The sequence below is a fragment of the Nomia melanderi genome, chromosome 2 (genome assembly GCF_051020985.1).
Source record: "Nomia melanderi isolate GNS246 chromosome 2, iyNomMela1, whole genome shotgun sequence".
Classification (NCBI taxonomy): domain Eukaryota; kingdom Metazoa; phylum Arthropoda; class Insecta; order Hymenoptera; family Halictidae; genus Nomia; species Nomia melanderi.
The window spans coordinates 15,002,958-15,019,282 of NC_135000.1; the positions used below are offsets into that span (position 1 = coordinate 15,002,958).

General features: G+C 32.7%; 3 protein-coding genes across 3 annotated transcripts in view; all 3 read right to left on the reverse strand.

The window, feature by feature from the left end:
• Positions 1–16,325, reverse strand: part of LOC116431104 (uncharacterized) — a 297,657-nt gene that overhangs the window by 109,335 nt on the left and 171,997 nt on the right. The gene's annotated exons all lie outside the window — the stretch shown is intronic.
• Positions 1,159–6,422, reverse strand: LOC116431101 (uncharacterized). The gene is made up of 7 exons (XM_031986079.2): positions 6,253–6,422; positions 4,714–4,957; positions 4,134–4,249; positions 3,375–3,494; positions 2,898–3,038; positions 2,739–2,795; positions 1,159–1,610 (listed from the first exon to the last, which is right to left on the reverse strand). The coding sequence occupies exons 1-7, from the start codon at positions 6,383–6,385 to the stop codon at positions 1,426–1,428; spliced, it is 996 nt and encodes a 331-aa protein (XP_031841939.1). The 5' UTR covers positions 6,386–6,422; the 3' UTR covers positions 1,159–1,425.
• Positions 11,131–15,949, reverse strand: LOC116431103 (uncharacterized). The gene is made up of 7 exons (XM_031986080.2): positions 15,782–15,949; positions 14,475–14,718; positions 13,794–13,903; positions 12,950–13,069; positions 12,256–12,405; positions 12,112–12,168; positions 11,131–11,600 (listed from the first exon to the last, which is right to left on the reverse strand). Exons 1-7 carry the CDS (start codon positions 15,864–15,866, stop codon positions 11,395–11,397), a joined length of 972 nt encoding a protein of 323 aa, XP_031841940.1. The 5' UTR covers positions 15,867–15,949; the 3' UTR covers positions 11,131–11,394.

Sequence of the window (16,325 nt, forward strand, 5' to 3'; positions counted from 1 at the left end):
GAAGGACGCAACAGTTCAAAGACCACAACGTTTCATAGCTGCAGATGTCCGACATTTCGAACATGCTTCATGAAGAAAGTCAAATATCTCAGCAACGGTCAATTTTGGGACAAATGCATGTTGATATTTTTATACTCGGAATACGCTAATCTATCGAAATCGAGCATAAAAAACTGGACATTCGATTAAAAGAAACAAAGGTAACCACTTTATCTTATGCTCAGGAATCGTAGTGTGAAAACAGCCTAAAAATAGTCAATACAGACATGGTGCGCGGAAAATATGACTCACATCTTGGTCAACTGCACACAAATTAAAAGCGCGCAGAGACATGGGAAGGCGTACACTCGCTCCACATTTCTTACTAAGTTGAAATTTCCAGTCCGCGGAGTTCATTGATGTTGATTTCGTTTTATGTAATAAATAATATCTTGAGAATCAGGAAAATACGGACGGTCAATTGGCGTGAACAATGACACTGTGCAGACGCGGGGTCCTTCATCAACGCCGTCGATACTTGCCAAGGGCCTGCAGATATTGGAGTTGCAACAAGGGATAAACAGATGAGAATAAGGATGTTTGTAATAACTCAAAGTATTCAAAGCGAAATTGATACGCAAAGGATCGAAGCTCTTCAAAAAGGGACGATAGTGAGGACTCCGTGTATTCTTGTAGTTATACTCGTATGAGCGAATGCTTGCCTCTGTACGCGGAACACGCGACTTTGTGAAGATTAACAGAAAAATATACGTATTGTAAATACTAGTCAGTGGTGTCCCCTTAGCACACTATAGTATTTCTTACACAATGTCGCATTGTGTTCCGCTTACATTTCCGTTTCCGCAAAACAGGGGTGTGCTCTTTAGGGTCTTCACCCCTCCGGAGAGTAATCCTCTCCGTACCTACTTTCAGCTGTTTGTATTGAACACTGCATAGAACTACTCACGTTCACAGTCTTGGACAGTTCTTAGAGTAAAAATACCAGAAGAACGTTGATCGAGAGTCAGCAGCATAACGGAAAGCAGTTCGATAAGTGTGTGTTAAGGTACTGTTTGCTATAAGTATGCACTCAACTGAACATCGCTAATGCCCAAGTAACTTTTGATAGTCCGTACGAGATCTACTGTGACATGAACAGACGAAAGAAATTGGTACAAATTATACATGAAAATGCTTTATTATACACTAAAATTGTCAGTAACATTTTGTTTATATTATATAACAAAATACTATTTAAATTTAAAAAATGAAGAAATTAAAACATAAATACGATATTATTCTTTGCATCAAAATACAATAGTAGCTAATTTGGTAACTAAACTGTATCTGAGCTGCCTAGATCACAAATATTCTTCGTCGTTTCTTTTTCCAAAGGCATGTAACGTTCCTTCTGATAAAGTTAAAATGTGTAATAGCCAGTGGATATTAATCCAAATTAGTACCAGGAAGTGACGGGGGAGCACATTCTCCATCATCGCGATGCATACAGGTTGGAAACGGTGGAACTTCGCATACGCATTTCACGCACCGGGAATCGTACCCAGTATCCTGGTTCAGTTCGTCTCCAATGTACATCGTTAGATTACCAAATCGACACATTTTACTCTCGTCTGTAAGTTTAGGAAACTATAAGAATTAATATCCTCGTACACGCACATGATGATAAATTAATAATACAATCAACTGATCGCGAGAAATTATTGTTCATATCTGACACTTATCTGACTTACACATCCTTTCGTACTCTATTTCAATTCGTAATTGAATTTATGGTTCTTAATAAGATAGGTGAAAACTCTGTAAAAGCTTAGTACATTTACGTACTCAAGAACATTTGAATTACATGTGAATATGTTGTGAGTATATTAGGTACAAATTAAACTGCTCACATTGGAATCCGAGCTTCGAAAAAAAAGTTTCGAAACCCAGACGACTCTAATTTGATTTGTAATACTACAGCAAACACTACATAGTTCTAGTTAAATTGTGGATAAGATTCCGGCAGATTAGAATACATTATAGACTTTGAAATAGTTCTAAATTGAAGCTTGTACGTGCAAGATTCCAATTCGGTAACTATCTTGTAGACAGCTCAGTAATTTTTGATATTTAACGTAATTCGAAAATTCAATGTATATTACAGCTTTATGACATTACAAGTGCAGTATTAGATAAATATCTTCTTCTACGTTTCTCGTGTAATCAGCAAATAATAATCGTAAATACTTTGACTACTCATTATTATTCACAGTTAAGTCATTTTTCCTTTGAATGTCGTCCATAATGTAATCAACGAAAAGATATTTTAAATAACTACATTGATAGATGATAAACAGTTGCCACTTAAAATCGGCAATGCATAGTTCAATAATGTTCAACATATTAAATACAAATGTATCTTTAAAATTCCTTAAAAAAGTGAAATAAGACATTATAGCCAACTTAATAATTAATAAAAGTTTATTAACTTAAACTGTAATTTGTTAACGGTATAGAGATAGTAAAACAAAAAATGTTGAGCTAGATTAAATTACTTAATGAAACAGAATGATACGTGACGAGTTTATTAGTGAATAAATGTTCAAATTTCGACTTCGGTGAAATATAACAAACTTTCATGTAGTAAACGATAAAATGAGTTCATTATCTTTGTCGTTAGAAGTATGAGATCTCAAGTGAATATTTTCGATTTGTTACCTACTGTTAATTATCATGACAATTAATAAAAATAAACGTACCTGTTTCCACGACAGCTTTAGCATCGTGATTACTAATAACAGTGTCATTTTCATTTTCTACAAGAATGGGAAAATTTTATTAGAAGAGATTACTTTTGCAAATGATTCACGGTTGCTATCTCACAATATTTCAACAACAGAATTATTTTGAAAACTTACGACATCTACTGGCAATATTGCAGTCGGTTTGCGGATTTTGACCGACATAAAAGACCGGCACACAATTTTGACGTACATCATCGGCTCCTCGGAATAGAGGCCTGCAGTGATGTTTCTTGCAGAAAGGTGCAACGTTTTCACCTAATCATGTGATTTCTCATAAAATCTCCATATTAGAAGTGATAATGAAAACTTTTTCAAACTTTTTTAAACACTGCTTCTTCTCGATAGAACATATACAAGATACAAATACGCATAGATATATTAAATAAAAAATTCAGTAAACAAATTAACAATTTTGTATGCATCATACATGATGATTTATCAATTATTGTTATTCGACTGTTTAAAGATTTAAACTAATTTATTTTTTGTGAATAAGCTGATTCGACTATATTGAAGAAGCATTTCGATGAACGAAATTTTATGCAAACAGTTACTGATACTCCTTTACGTTTTACGTTATAAATATTGTACCTTTGTAGTTTGGCATGCAGTAACAATTCAATCCTGAATCAGATTTTGGTTGGAAATATTCCCCTTCTTTATAAGTTTTTCCATCAACCTCACAAGTTGCCCTCTTTTCACCTTCCTTCACTACAGTTCATAATCAAGTTTATTTGTTATTTCACATGCGAATTCTAATCGTTCTAATATCATCAGAAATTAACAAAAAGATTGGATTCAAGCATTTGTGAATGTCCTGGTAGAAAATTACCCAATCACTGTTATAAAATAGTAATATTTTACATTATTATAGTAACAGTATAATTGTTACTACATTTTCTATTATTGTTTTATTACACAATACATTACGTCAATATCAATCGATTTCGTTGATAAACATACTAACGATTAATTCATCAACGTCAGATGGACTTCATGTTCAATTGTAACTAAACAACCAAACCAAATAATTCGATGGTCGTTATCATTATGTTTATAACATATTACTTTGATTTTAGATGTCATTAACGAGCGTGAGGAATAATGCCTTAATTTTAAGGAAATTATAAATATATGATTTTACTATATCCCCATTGATATAATTTAGAATATGTAAAAAGTGTAATAAATGTAAAACAGAAAAAATAAATTTTAAATTATAAGTGCTTGTATACAATGCTATAATTATTTATTGGGACTCTGACAACGAATAAAATTTTGTTCTATTATTGAAGTCTCTTAATCTTAATATTGTTCTTGAATAAAACTTACTGCGATAAGTTTACTTACAACAAACCAACGATGTTGCACAGCAGGTGTCAGGTGTATTTTTATGAAAACAATTTTCCCTAACGTCGATTTCCGAGAATGGACAGTCTACTATCGCACACGAGAAGTATGGCAGTCTATTTACAACAATAAAATAATGTGTTATAAAATACATTCCTCAAGACGTATCAAAATAAGACCCACATTTTTCAATGAAATCTTTCTATTTTCCGTAGTAAATGATAGTATTTGCTGAGTGACATATCCCCACAATGTTTGAGATCATATAAATTCTTTATAAAAGAGATACGTATTTTAGAAATTTCTACAATATAAATATAATTGAACGCGTATTCAAAGCGAAATTGTAAACTTTGTCTCACATAAGTTTAGGGAGTCCGACCATTCTGGCGCATAATGAATTCTATCAAAATTATGTGATACATGTTTACGCTGTTTTTAAGTGACGCAACTAGAGGAATACATATTGTAACCGTCTTTTTTAAACTTTTAGTTTTCAGGATCTAAACGAACACAAATTAATTTTTCTAGGAACAATAGAGTAAATTGTACAATTAATCCCTGTATTAAAAATACTCACCCGCCATTGTACCCTTCTACGCAAGTGCAGCCTATATCGCAAGCATTTGCATCCTCATCCTTCAACGATTCACCAATGCTATATTCATTGCCATTTGCATAACATTTTTTCTCAGACAAATTTTTCAAATGGCTACAGTCAAACGATTCGGGACAGCAATCATTGGTATTTTTATACACTGGTTTACAGTTGAGACCTTTGTAGTATGTCAAAGGTCCTGAACACTTCGATTTGTCACAGATCTCTTTATAAATAAAATAAACAAAATCAATGAATAAAGTTGATATTCGCAGTGTGCAGCATCGTTTAAATGTGTACCATCACAAATTAAACTAAAACAATAATACTAGATGAAATCAGAACATTTAATGTAGATATACTTGAGACTATTACATGGGGTTGTTTTATTTTTCTTTCGGTGATGTAATTTATCTTTTACGTAAGTACGGTTCCATTATCCAAAATTAAACATTTAAAACCGGAAAGAGGTAGTATACAACGCAGCGTATAAGAAAATAATTCCAAACGGGAAAATAATGTGATGCGCGAAAGAGTTCAAAGTATACAAATCGGGGAAAAATAATAGAACATTTCTATTTTTTGGAATAAAGACCAGACGAAATGGCGTAATAGAAATAAATTTCAAAGAAACATTCTAAAGATACAAAGTACTGAACTATATCATTTTTTTACTGTATTTTAGTTCATAAAGTCCAACTATTTGAAGTCAACCTACATTTTTTAATGGTGGTCAAGTTCAAGAGAAAGTTCAAGAGAAATGGTAGCGTTTTTAAATCTGGAGGATCTCTACCTATGCAATTATGAAATAAGTATTGTTGATACTGGAATAATTAAAATCAGCGCGCCATAATCTAAACAGTGAGTTATGACATACGAAAGGTGATACACCGAAATACTGCCATACCATTATTAAATAACTTTTAAATTATTCAATTGTTATTATTAAATTATTGCCACATGTTAGTAAAGTAGCCCGATAATACATTTCGAATATTCTTTGAACTTAATAATTGAATTTACAGGTATCATTTAAATTTATTTCACACTTACGAAAAATTTTGAAACCAAATTTTGCTATTTATTTTTCTACGCAGACATATATGTCATATACTTTAGCAATAAACAGGAATACAACTGTGCACAGTCGTAAGACATGTATATAACAAAACATGTTCAGCGTACTGTACCAGTAATGAAAAGTACTTAACAATCAACCATTAATATACACCATTAATAAATAACAAATCTTACGCACGCGGTGGAATGAAATTCTCAATAAAGAATTAACAAATTTTTTTTTTTTGGTATTACAATTTTTGTAAACTAATTCATAAAACTTCATATTTCCATAAAGACTCACAGTTTGATCATTAAGTCACAATCATTACAATAATTCTAAACAGCATCGTGTAATATAGCCGACTGGGGCCTCTTCTAAATAATACAATTTACACTACTCATCAATTAATCACTACTCAGTCACCAATCACAGTTCCCATTTGCCGAACGATTTCTCACCTCGTGCCGCACTGGAAGCGACGAGAAGCGTCACGAGGACGAAGTTTGTCAGAGACCAACGGAAATCACGGTGCATAGCCATCATTGGAGAGAATATCGCGGACAAATCGTTGCTCTCGTGAACGAGTGGCATCTTTTATACCTTGAATCATGCACGCTGTCCATGAGAACCGCAGCAAGAGGGGGATCTCCTGTGTCAAGGTCCTTAAAGAAGAAACCTTCGTTGTTTTATCAAATTGTACAAGCTGTTCGCGGAGGACGTCACTGACGCGGGTATGTACGGAACAGTAAGAAAGAAACGGAAAATCAAAAGTGACAGGAAGTGGGATAAGGAAGGAGGATCCGCCGGTGTTTCCTCGTATATTATTATGCACACGTCCCAGTGTTGTAGGAATACGTGAGGGACCCAGCTAACGTTTTCAATATGGCGGATGTCCTATCGATGGCCCGATGACGACGTTCGTACGTTCCGCAAATTAGTCACGTACGGTTAAATCATATATATTAACGTTGAATGAAAAATATACAGAAATTGTAAGGTAATTGAACTGTTCATTAGTTAAAACTGATTAAGTCCTGTTTTTCAGTTTTTTTTTTAAGTGCTATGGTGAAAGAGCTTAATTAACTTTTTATGTTTAATACTCTGAATGCCAAGCGTAAAGTTATCGAAATGACAAAGTATATTTGTTTTCCCATCCGTTATAGAAGGTTGAAATATTATAGAGAATTAAGGAAAGCGAAAATATGGAAATTTCCTATTTCATAACGAACTCAGGTAGAATGTATGACTATTATAAAGTTATAGGAGTTCAATAATCGTAAATTTTTCAATTGTAGTGTAATGATTTTTTAATATTATGGAATAATATACATTCATTATGTTTAAAAAATAAGGTCCCACGATTGTACTCAAAGTTTATACAAGAGGAACACAAAAATGGTCACTACTTGTGTAAATGAATCTCATTTCTAAAAGATGGATGTCTTACGTAAAATTGTGCGTCTCCCATTTTTGGAAGAGACACTCAAAGTGTAAAAGTAAGCTTCCTTATTACTGAGTTTCACAAAATAACAAACGTTCATTTTACCATGCTAAAACTACAGTAATAATAAAGAGTACTTCAAGAATATACTATTTTATGTATCTTGTGTGATCGTTAAGTTAAACCTAATTTGTAAGAATGAAATAAAATACATTCTATAATGTATTAAGTTGAAAGAACTTTTAATTGTTTCTTCGAATTTTTTAATTACAAAAAAGTGGAAGATAAATTACCCTACAAGAGGAAGTTGGAACGATTATGAATTTTATGCATCACATTTTACATTAAAATCGATACATCAGTACATATTACTTTATTTCGGAGAGTTCATAGAATTATTTTTATAAGAAACCGTTTGTATAGCAATTATATGATGTAGGTATCAAAAAAAGTTCGTGCGATTTTCTGGTTAGAAATGAATCGAGGTCCAATTTCAATTACCATATCACTATTGAGTTTCATTGTTTAAATTTTGATTTAAGAACCCGCATGAACTTTTTCCAATACATAATGGTGTACATACTTTTCAAAATTGAACATCTGATTTTATCTTTCAAAATTAAATGTTTCAGAAACATTGCTTGATGAAGAAAAATAACTTTAACAATTATATTCGTTTATGAAAATCTCTAGAAACTATTTATTAGTTACTAAAAAATAAAATAATTAATATATATTAATCGTTCAAAATTCTGTCAGTAATTTTTTGTATCATTTTATTTTTAAAAAGGACAAATTTATCGAACATTTTGATCCAAGTTTAATACAAACAAATACAATCGTGTCAAAGGCAAACACGTTTAACATCAACATAGTCATTACTAATTACAATGTACAACAGTAATTAAATAGATAATTTTTCCTCCTCTTACTTTCGCGTAGTTATGCAAATAACTCTAGGAATGATAAAGCTAACATGCTTAATCAAATGCATTTCAAAGAAAATATGGCCGTCTCCCACAGAATTGTCCTACTAAAAATCGGCTCAAGGCAAAAGAGGATCATTTTTAACATGGCTTTAAAATTATTCAAGCATATTACGTATTCGATGTGACTGAAACATCTGTCGAAGAAATAGAATATATTCTACGGAAAACGAGTTTCTCCAAGGTTAATCACATAAGTGATACCATCTTCATGACTACCGCGAATTGATTCAATCTCATAGGAATTCGATTACATTAATAGCACACCTTTAATCACAGTGCACTAGATGTATTACATGATAAAACACACACAATTGGTAATCTACGAAGAAGAAGATTAAATTGAACTTTAAATTTGATCATTACGAGATTATTAATACTATAAATAAATTCAGCAGTATCAGTTTGTATCAGGGTTTTCGTGTCGTATGAAACACGTCACTTTTTGTTTGTATTGCCATAAAAGGAAAATATTAAATCATTCCAATACTATTTTCAATGAAACTTTGTTGTTACTGCGTTTCAAAATTACTAAACGGAAATTTTTACTGCTTCGTCGCAGTATTCTTTTTTCCTCCTATTATTCACGACTGCATATGTTAAATTAAGTTAATATGAATATTTCAATTGAATTGTTAAACGCCAAGAGCACTATATATAACTATATATTAGTATGTAAAATGGAAATGTTAGTTAACTTGATGATAGCTTTTAATAAATGTACAATGCCGATTGTATACAGTAGGAGATCAATTAACCGAATTGCTGTTTTCCGCAATCGAGACAATTCAGAGGTTGGTCAAATTGGAACTCAATAATTCAGATTCCCAGATAGTAATTTGAAATATATATGATCCAATTTTTACAAATATCTATATTTGGAAGAGTTTCTTCCTAAGACTGTATATCCCTTAATTGTCAGTTGCCAAATTAACATACACGAAAAGCTTATGTTACCAGGAACCGTATGACATCAACTTCATGTTCATCAGAATATAGAAACAAGGCTAATACACCTGACCTTCGATTTACGCGGACATTTTACATGGGAGCCTCTTTTTTACGCGATAAATTGGAACATTATTTACGCGGTAGTTTTTACGCGATCTGAATTTAGTAATAGCGAATAAAATATACTTTGTTTTCCTAAAATTTTGTTATTATTATTTTTTTGTTAAGCTATGTGAAATAAATATGTATTTCTGAAACTTATACCAGCTTTCCTCTTCAATATTTTGTTTTCTATTGTACCGACAGGCTCTATTTACGCGATTTTCGTTCGCATAAAACAAACCCACGAGAAACAGATTTTCGCATAAATCAAAGGTCAGGTGTACTTGGTTTAACGCAAGTATGTATATAGTCTTCGGAAATCCTTATATGGCATTTAAAGCGTGAAAAAACTTGGACGTTAAGGGAACTTTCCCTTAACGTCTCAAGTCTCCACCCTTTCGAAACATTTTCCAGGCCATTCTTCCTACATTTTTCTTCAGATATCCGTTTGATCTGAATGTGACGTCGGCATAGTCGACCTATTGTCAATTATATTTGTTACCGTTATATTTTTTACTTTATGGAGATATATTATTTTCAATGGTAGAAGTACTATTTACGATAATAATTTAACCGATTACCAACAAGCTAAAAGTACAAACGGTATCAGCCGCGTACCGTCCCCCGATCCTTCCAAAAAACATAGCAGTCAGACGAAGCGAAATCGACGCCAATGTTGATTAAATCTTACTGTCTCACGTTTTGCTTCGGCTGCGTTCTTAGTTACGTAGTTTGACCAATAACAACAATATGTGAAAACCGTGGTGTCACTGTTGTTATAGCTACTCAACCGAGTATCATGAGTGGAAGTTTCCTCACGTCGGCCTGGACAGAAGACCTAAAGCTATAAGACAGGGTTAGACCCCTGTCGACAGGTGCCACCAGTAAACCGTTACGACTGGTACTACGGGATCGGTACCCGGCTGCATTGGTCGCTGTGGTCATTGGGTTAGACTCGTAGTGACAATGTTTGAAAGCCTTCATGCCAGCCAAAGGACCCCGTTTTTCAGGGTCCTGGCGGGTAATCTGATTTAAAAACAGCTGCTGGCCGTCAAAGCGGATAGAGTGTTGAAAAATGCATCCGGTGCCACTAGCAGTGTAACCATATAGGGCCTGTGATCTCCGGGACTACGCTGGGACCCGTCGTCTTTTACATGGGGCTGGCTGATTAGGTCCCATCTCAATTTCACGCCTATGGGTGCCACGTTATGAAGGCTTTATGCTATGTGCAATGCAGCTTTAACATCTAAAGCCGCGAACGACAAGCTAAGAGTGCACACGAGCAAAGGGAGCCATCCACTGCAACCGATTTCCCTTGCTCCTGTGCAATTATAGCTTGTTGGTCATGGCTCTAAACATGAGAGATCCACTGTACTTTGCGGAGAACGAAAGAAGTCTAGTATGCTTGAATGGTCAGAATCGAAGGGGCCCTGTCCGTTTGTTCACGCATTTTCGGCTGCAACGTGCGATTGCTCGATGGGATCACAAACACTAAGTCCATCGCGTCACGCGACGCACACTATAAAAGGCCACTCTTCCCCCTGACCCCCCCACACGACTTTTTTCCTACGGTGCAGAGTACACCACGTTAAATCACCATTGTTTGTATCCTTGATCCCAGCCTCTACACATGTTTAGTGTATAGATACATAAAGATACATAAGAAGACAACCTGAGAAGCATTACAAGTACCTACAGTAATGTAGAGCAACTGGTAAAATACTGTGGCTACAACTATATATTCGATTGAACATCGCGAATAGTCGCTTCTTCTTGACACCGTGCCCATGTAACATTAGGCGTTCCATAAAAGGCTCACTGCAGCATGAACAGGTGAAAGAAAGTGGTACAAACTGTACACGAAAGTGCTTTATTATACACTAAAATTGTCAGTGTGTTTTTGTTTATATTATACAACAAAATACAATTTAAATTTGAACAATTAAGAGGCTAAAACATTTGTATGATATTATTATTTACATCTAAGTACAACAGTAGCCAATCTGGTAACTAAACTGCAACTAAGCAGCCTAGATCGCAAATATTCTTTATCATTTCATTTTCCAAAAGTACATGACGTTCCTTTTATTAAGACTAAAATTCGTAATAACCAGTTACTCTTAAGCAGCTCCTGGCGCACTAGGATCCATAATGGGACCAGTAATTGTCTCGAAGGCGCATTCGTTATCTTCGCGGCGCTTACAAGTTGGAATCGGTGGTACTTCGCATACGCATTTGATACAATAGGAATCGAAGCTAGTATTCTCGCTCAGTTCGTCTCCAATGTGCATCGTCAGATTACCAAATCGGCACATTTTACTCTCGTCTGTAAGTTTAAATTAATAATAAAACGGAATGGAAGAAATTATTGTTCATACTGCACAACTGTCTGACCGAAATATCTTCTCGCACTCTATTTCTATTAGTAATTGAATTTGTAAAATGAAATGGGAAATACATAGTTCAATGAAGGTGGACTTCTTGAATTTAAATCTGTTTCTAAAATTTCTTAAGAAATGGAATAAAACATTCAGGGTAATCGAATAATTAACACGGATTCATTAATTTAATTTGTACTCTTTCATCGGTATAGGTAAAGTATGTCAAAGAATTTGAATTTGTATAAAATTACTTATTGAAACAGAATAAAATTGAATGAGTTTCTTAGTAATTACAAGGTTTAAGTTTCGACTTAGGTAAAGTACAATGCATTCCAAAAAGAAAATGAAATTTAAAATGAATTAATTATCTTTATTAGAAATGTTAGATCTCAAGTGAAAATTTTCGATTAGTTGTATTTTGTTAATTATCATGACAGTTTATGAAAATAAACGTACCTGTTTCCACGTCATTTTCGGTGTCGTGATTATGAATAACAGTGTCCTTTTCATTTACTACAAGATTGAGAAAATTTATTTTGCAAAAGTTCACAAGTGCTATCTTACATAATTTCAGTAATACAATTAATAAAAAAAACTTACGACATCTAGTTCCAACATTGCAATCAGTTTGCGGATTTTGACCGAAGTAAAAGACGGGCACACATTTTTCATGTATGTCAGAGGGTCTATCGAATAAAGGATTGCAGGAACTGCGATTTGATTTCTTACAGAAGGGTGCAACGTTTTCACCTAATCATGAAATTTCCCATAAAATCTCCATATTAGAAATAATAATAAATTTGGTTAAATATTGTTTCTTTCCGATATAAAATCTTCAGGATTCAAGTATGCATAGATACATGAAATAAAAAATTCAGTAAATAATTCAACAACTTTGTATCCCTCATAAATGATAGTCCCTCCATAGACGTCTTTGCTAAATGCTAGTTTTCTTCCTCAATTGCAATTATTCGATTGTTTAAAGGTTTAAACTAATTTATTTCTTGCAAATAAACTGATTAGATTATATTTCAGAATTATTTCGATAAACAAAATTTAATAGAATCAAGAAGATTTGAGCCGTCTTGATTGAGCAGCACTGAGGTTGAAATTGAAACTGATTATAAAACCGAAAATATAAAATTGAACTTAACAATCGAATATGATATGTAGTTTTTGATTATCCATCTGATAATATACATGTATCGAAATGTTTTACATATTCATAGCTTTCAGTGATACTTTAATTGACGTTTCTGATACTCTTTTTCATTTTAAATTATAAATATTGTACCTTTGTAATCTGGCATGCAGTAACAATCCAATTCTGGATTAGATTTTGGTTGAAAAGGTTCCCCTTCTTGATAAGTTCTGCCATCAACCTCACAAGTTGCCCTCTTTTCACCTTCCTTCACTACAGTTCACAATCAATTTTATTTGTTACTTCACATGAAAATTCTACTCGTGTTGATATCACCATAAATTGACAAGCAAAATAGTATTTAAGCGTCTGTGAACGTTCTTGAGTTAGGTAACTATTATTATAGTAATAGTACAATTGTCACTATATTTTATATTATTGTTTACTACAGAATACATTACGTCATTATCAGTCGATTGTGTTGATAAACATCCTAACGATTAATTCATAAACATCAAATGTATTTAATGTTCAATTATAACTAAATAACAAATCCAAATAATGGGATGATCTTTTCCATTGTGTTCATTACTTTAATTTTACATTTCATTAATAAGGGGCAAGAATAGTGGCTTAATTAAAAAAAATGATAATTATGCTTTTGAAGCTATAATTATGTTTTTGAAGATCTGACAACGAATAAAATTTTGTTTTATCAATGTAGTATCTTAACACGTTCGCTACCAGCGATGAATTTCATATTTCGTGCAAAGGAGAGTAAATTACATTTACGTGCATTTTTATGTACTATTGTAAACCATGGTATGGCTCTGGAGGATATTGTTTCTTGATTATTATTTGTATTTTGTGAAGACAATATGTTTTATTTTATCAAATATTATACGCGAGGAGATTGTTTTTGTAATAAGTGCTGGTAGCATATGGATTAATCTTCATAATGTTCTTGAATAAAACTTACTGCGCTAAGGTTACTTACAACAAACTCGCGTTATTGAACAGCAGCTGTCATGATCATTTTTGTAAAAACAATTTCCATTGGGACCCAACGACGGACAATATATGTATCCACACGAAAATCTGGCCGTTCTATTCAGAATTTAAAATCATGTATTATTAATTAAGTTTTGCAAGAAGTATAAAAATGCGATTCATATTTTTCAATAAAGTCTTTTTACTTTCCGTATTATATTATAGAATAGTATTTGCTGAATGACATATAATTTAGAATGGAGATAAACATTTTAGAAACTTCTATAATATAAATATAATTTTTCGCGCATATTGAATTGTAGGAACATTCGGCAATTAAAAAAAAATATATATATATCCTAATTGACTATTTCTAAGTCTCTTTTTTTTAGGATATATATAAATACAGATCAATTTTCCTAAAAACAATAGAGAACAATAAAGTAAGCTTCGTAAGCTTTGTTTCACATTAAGCTTGGGGCATGCGTCCATTCTGGTGTATAATGAATTCTATCAAAATAATATGGTAAATGTTTACGCCATTTTTAAGTGATGCAATTAAAGGAATATATATTTCAACCATCAATTTTTAAACTTTTAATTTTCAGGATCTAAACGAACACAAATTAATTTCTCTAGGAGCAATAAAGTAAATTGTACAATTAATCTCCGTGTTAAAAGTACTCACCTGTCATAAAATCCTTCTGCGCAAATGCAGCCTATATCGCAAGCATTTGCATCCTCATCCTTCAACGATTCACCAATGCTATATTCATTGCCATTTACATAACATTTGTCCCGAGACAAATTTTTTAAATGGCTACAATCAAATGATTCAGGACAGCAATCATTGGTATTATTATACACTGGTTTACAGTCGAGGCCTTTATAGTATGCCAGAGGACCTGGACACTTCGATTTGTCACAGATCTCTTTGTACATAAAATAAACAAAATCAATGAATAAAGTTGAAATTAGCAATGTGCAGCATCGTTTAAATGTGTAACATCACAAATTAAACCAAAACAATAAAACTAGATAAAATCAGAACATTTAATGCAGATATACTTGAGACTATTACATGGGGTTGTTTTATTTTTCTTTTGGTGATGTAATTTATCTTTTACGTAAGTACGGTTCCATTATCCAAAATTAAACATTTAAAACCGGAAAGAGGTAGTATACAACGCAGCGTATAAGAAAATAATTCCAAACGGGAAAATAATGTGATGCGCGAAAGAGTTTACAGTATACGAATTAAAGAAAAAGTAATAAAACACTTCTGCTATTTAGAATGAAGACCAAACAGAGTGACGTAATAGAAATAAATTTCAGAAAAACATTCTAAAGATAAAAAGTTATGCAGTTGAAGTAGTACAAGTCAACCTACAATCTTTAATGTAACAACAACCCACAGTAGTCAATTAAAGAGAAATGGTTAGCGTTTTTAAATCTGGTAGATCTGCACGTATGCAATTATAAAATAAGTGTTTGCGATATTGAAATCATCAACATCAGAGCGTCGTATTCTGGACAGTGTGTTATGACACACAAAAGTTATTACTCCGAAATATTGTTACACTATTATTAAATAATTTTTAAATTATTCAATTATTATTATCAAATTATTCTATAAATAACATATAGCACTAATAGGTTATAGATTTTACGTGCGCGATGAAATGAAATTATTAATTATATTTAACAAGATTTCTGTTTTTCTTTAAATGTTGAAGAATCTGTACCACGGTTAAAAAATTTTTCATTTAATTTATTACAATGCTTGCAAACCAGTTCACGAAATTTCATGTTTACGTAAAGACTCACAGTTTGATCATTAAATCACGAACAATTAGAATAACTCTAAACAGCACCGTGTTTCGTTCGTATAACCGAACGAAGCTCCTTTCAAATAATACAATTGACACTAATCATCAACGGATCACTTCTACTCAGTTACTAGTCACAGTTTCCATTTACCGAACAATTTCTCACCTTCTGCCGCGCTGAAAGTGATAAGAAGCGTCGCGAAGACAAAGTTCGGCAAAGACCAACAGAAATAACGGTGCATGTTCATCATTGGAGAGAAGATCGCGGACAACTCGTTTCTCTCATGAACGAGTTGTATCTTTTATAGCTTGAATCCTGCACACTGTTCGTGAGAGGCGCAGCAAGGTAGGGATAACATATGTCAAGGATTATTATTGTATTTCACGAGATATCACCTATCCTTCTAACCATGTTAAAATTGCAGTAATGATAAAAAGTACTTTAATAATATACTATTTTGTGCATTTTGAGTTCATACTGCTATTAAATTGTAAAATTACATTTCAAATTATTTTTTCAATTCGATAAATAAAACATAATCAATATATCTAGACGTTCAGTGCATTATAATACGATTACTGCTATTTTTTAAACATTTATCACACATGATATAGAGTAATTTCGGAGGAGGTGGCCGTACGGGAGAGAAATGTTTTTCATTTATAATTTTAATTCTCGTGAATTATTGTCTAAAAAAGAAATTCAATTT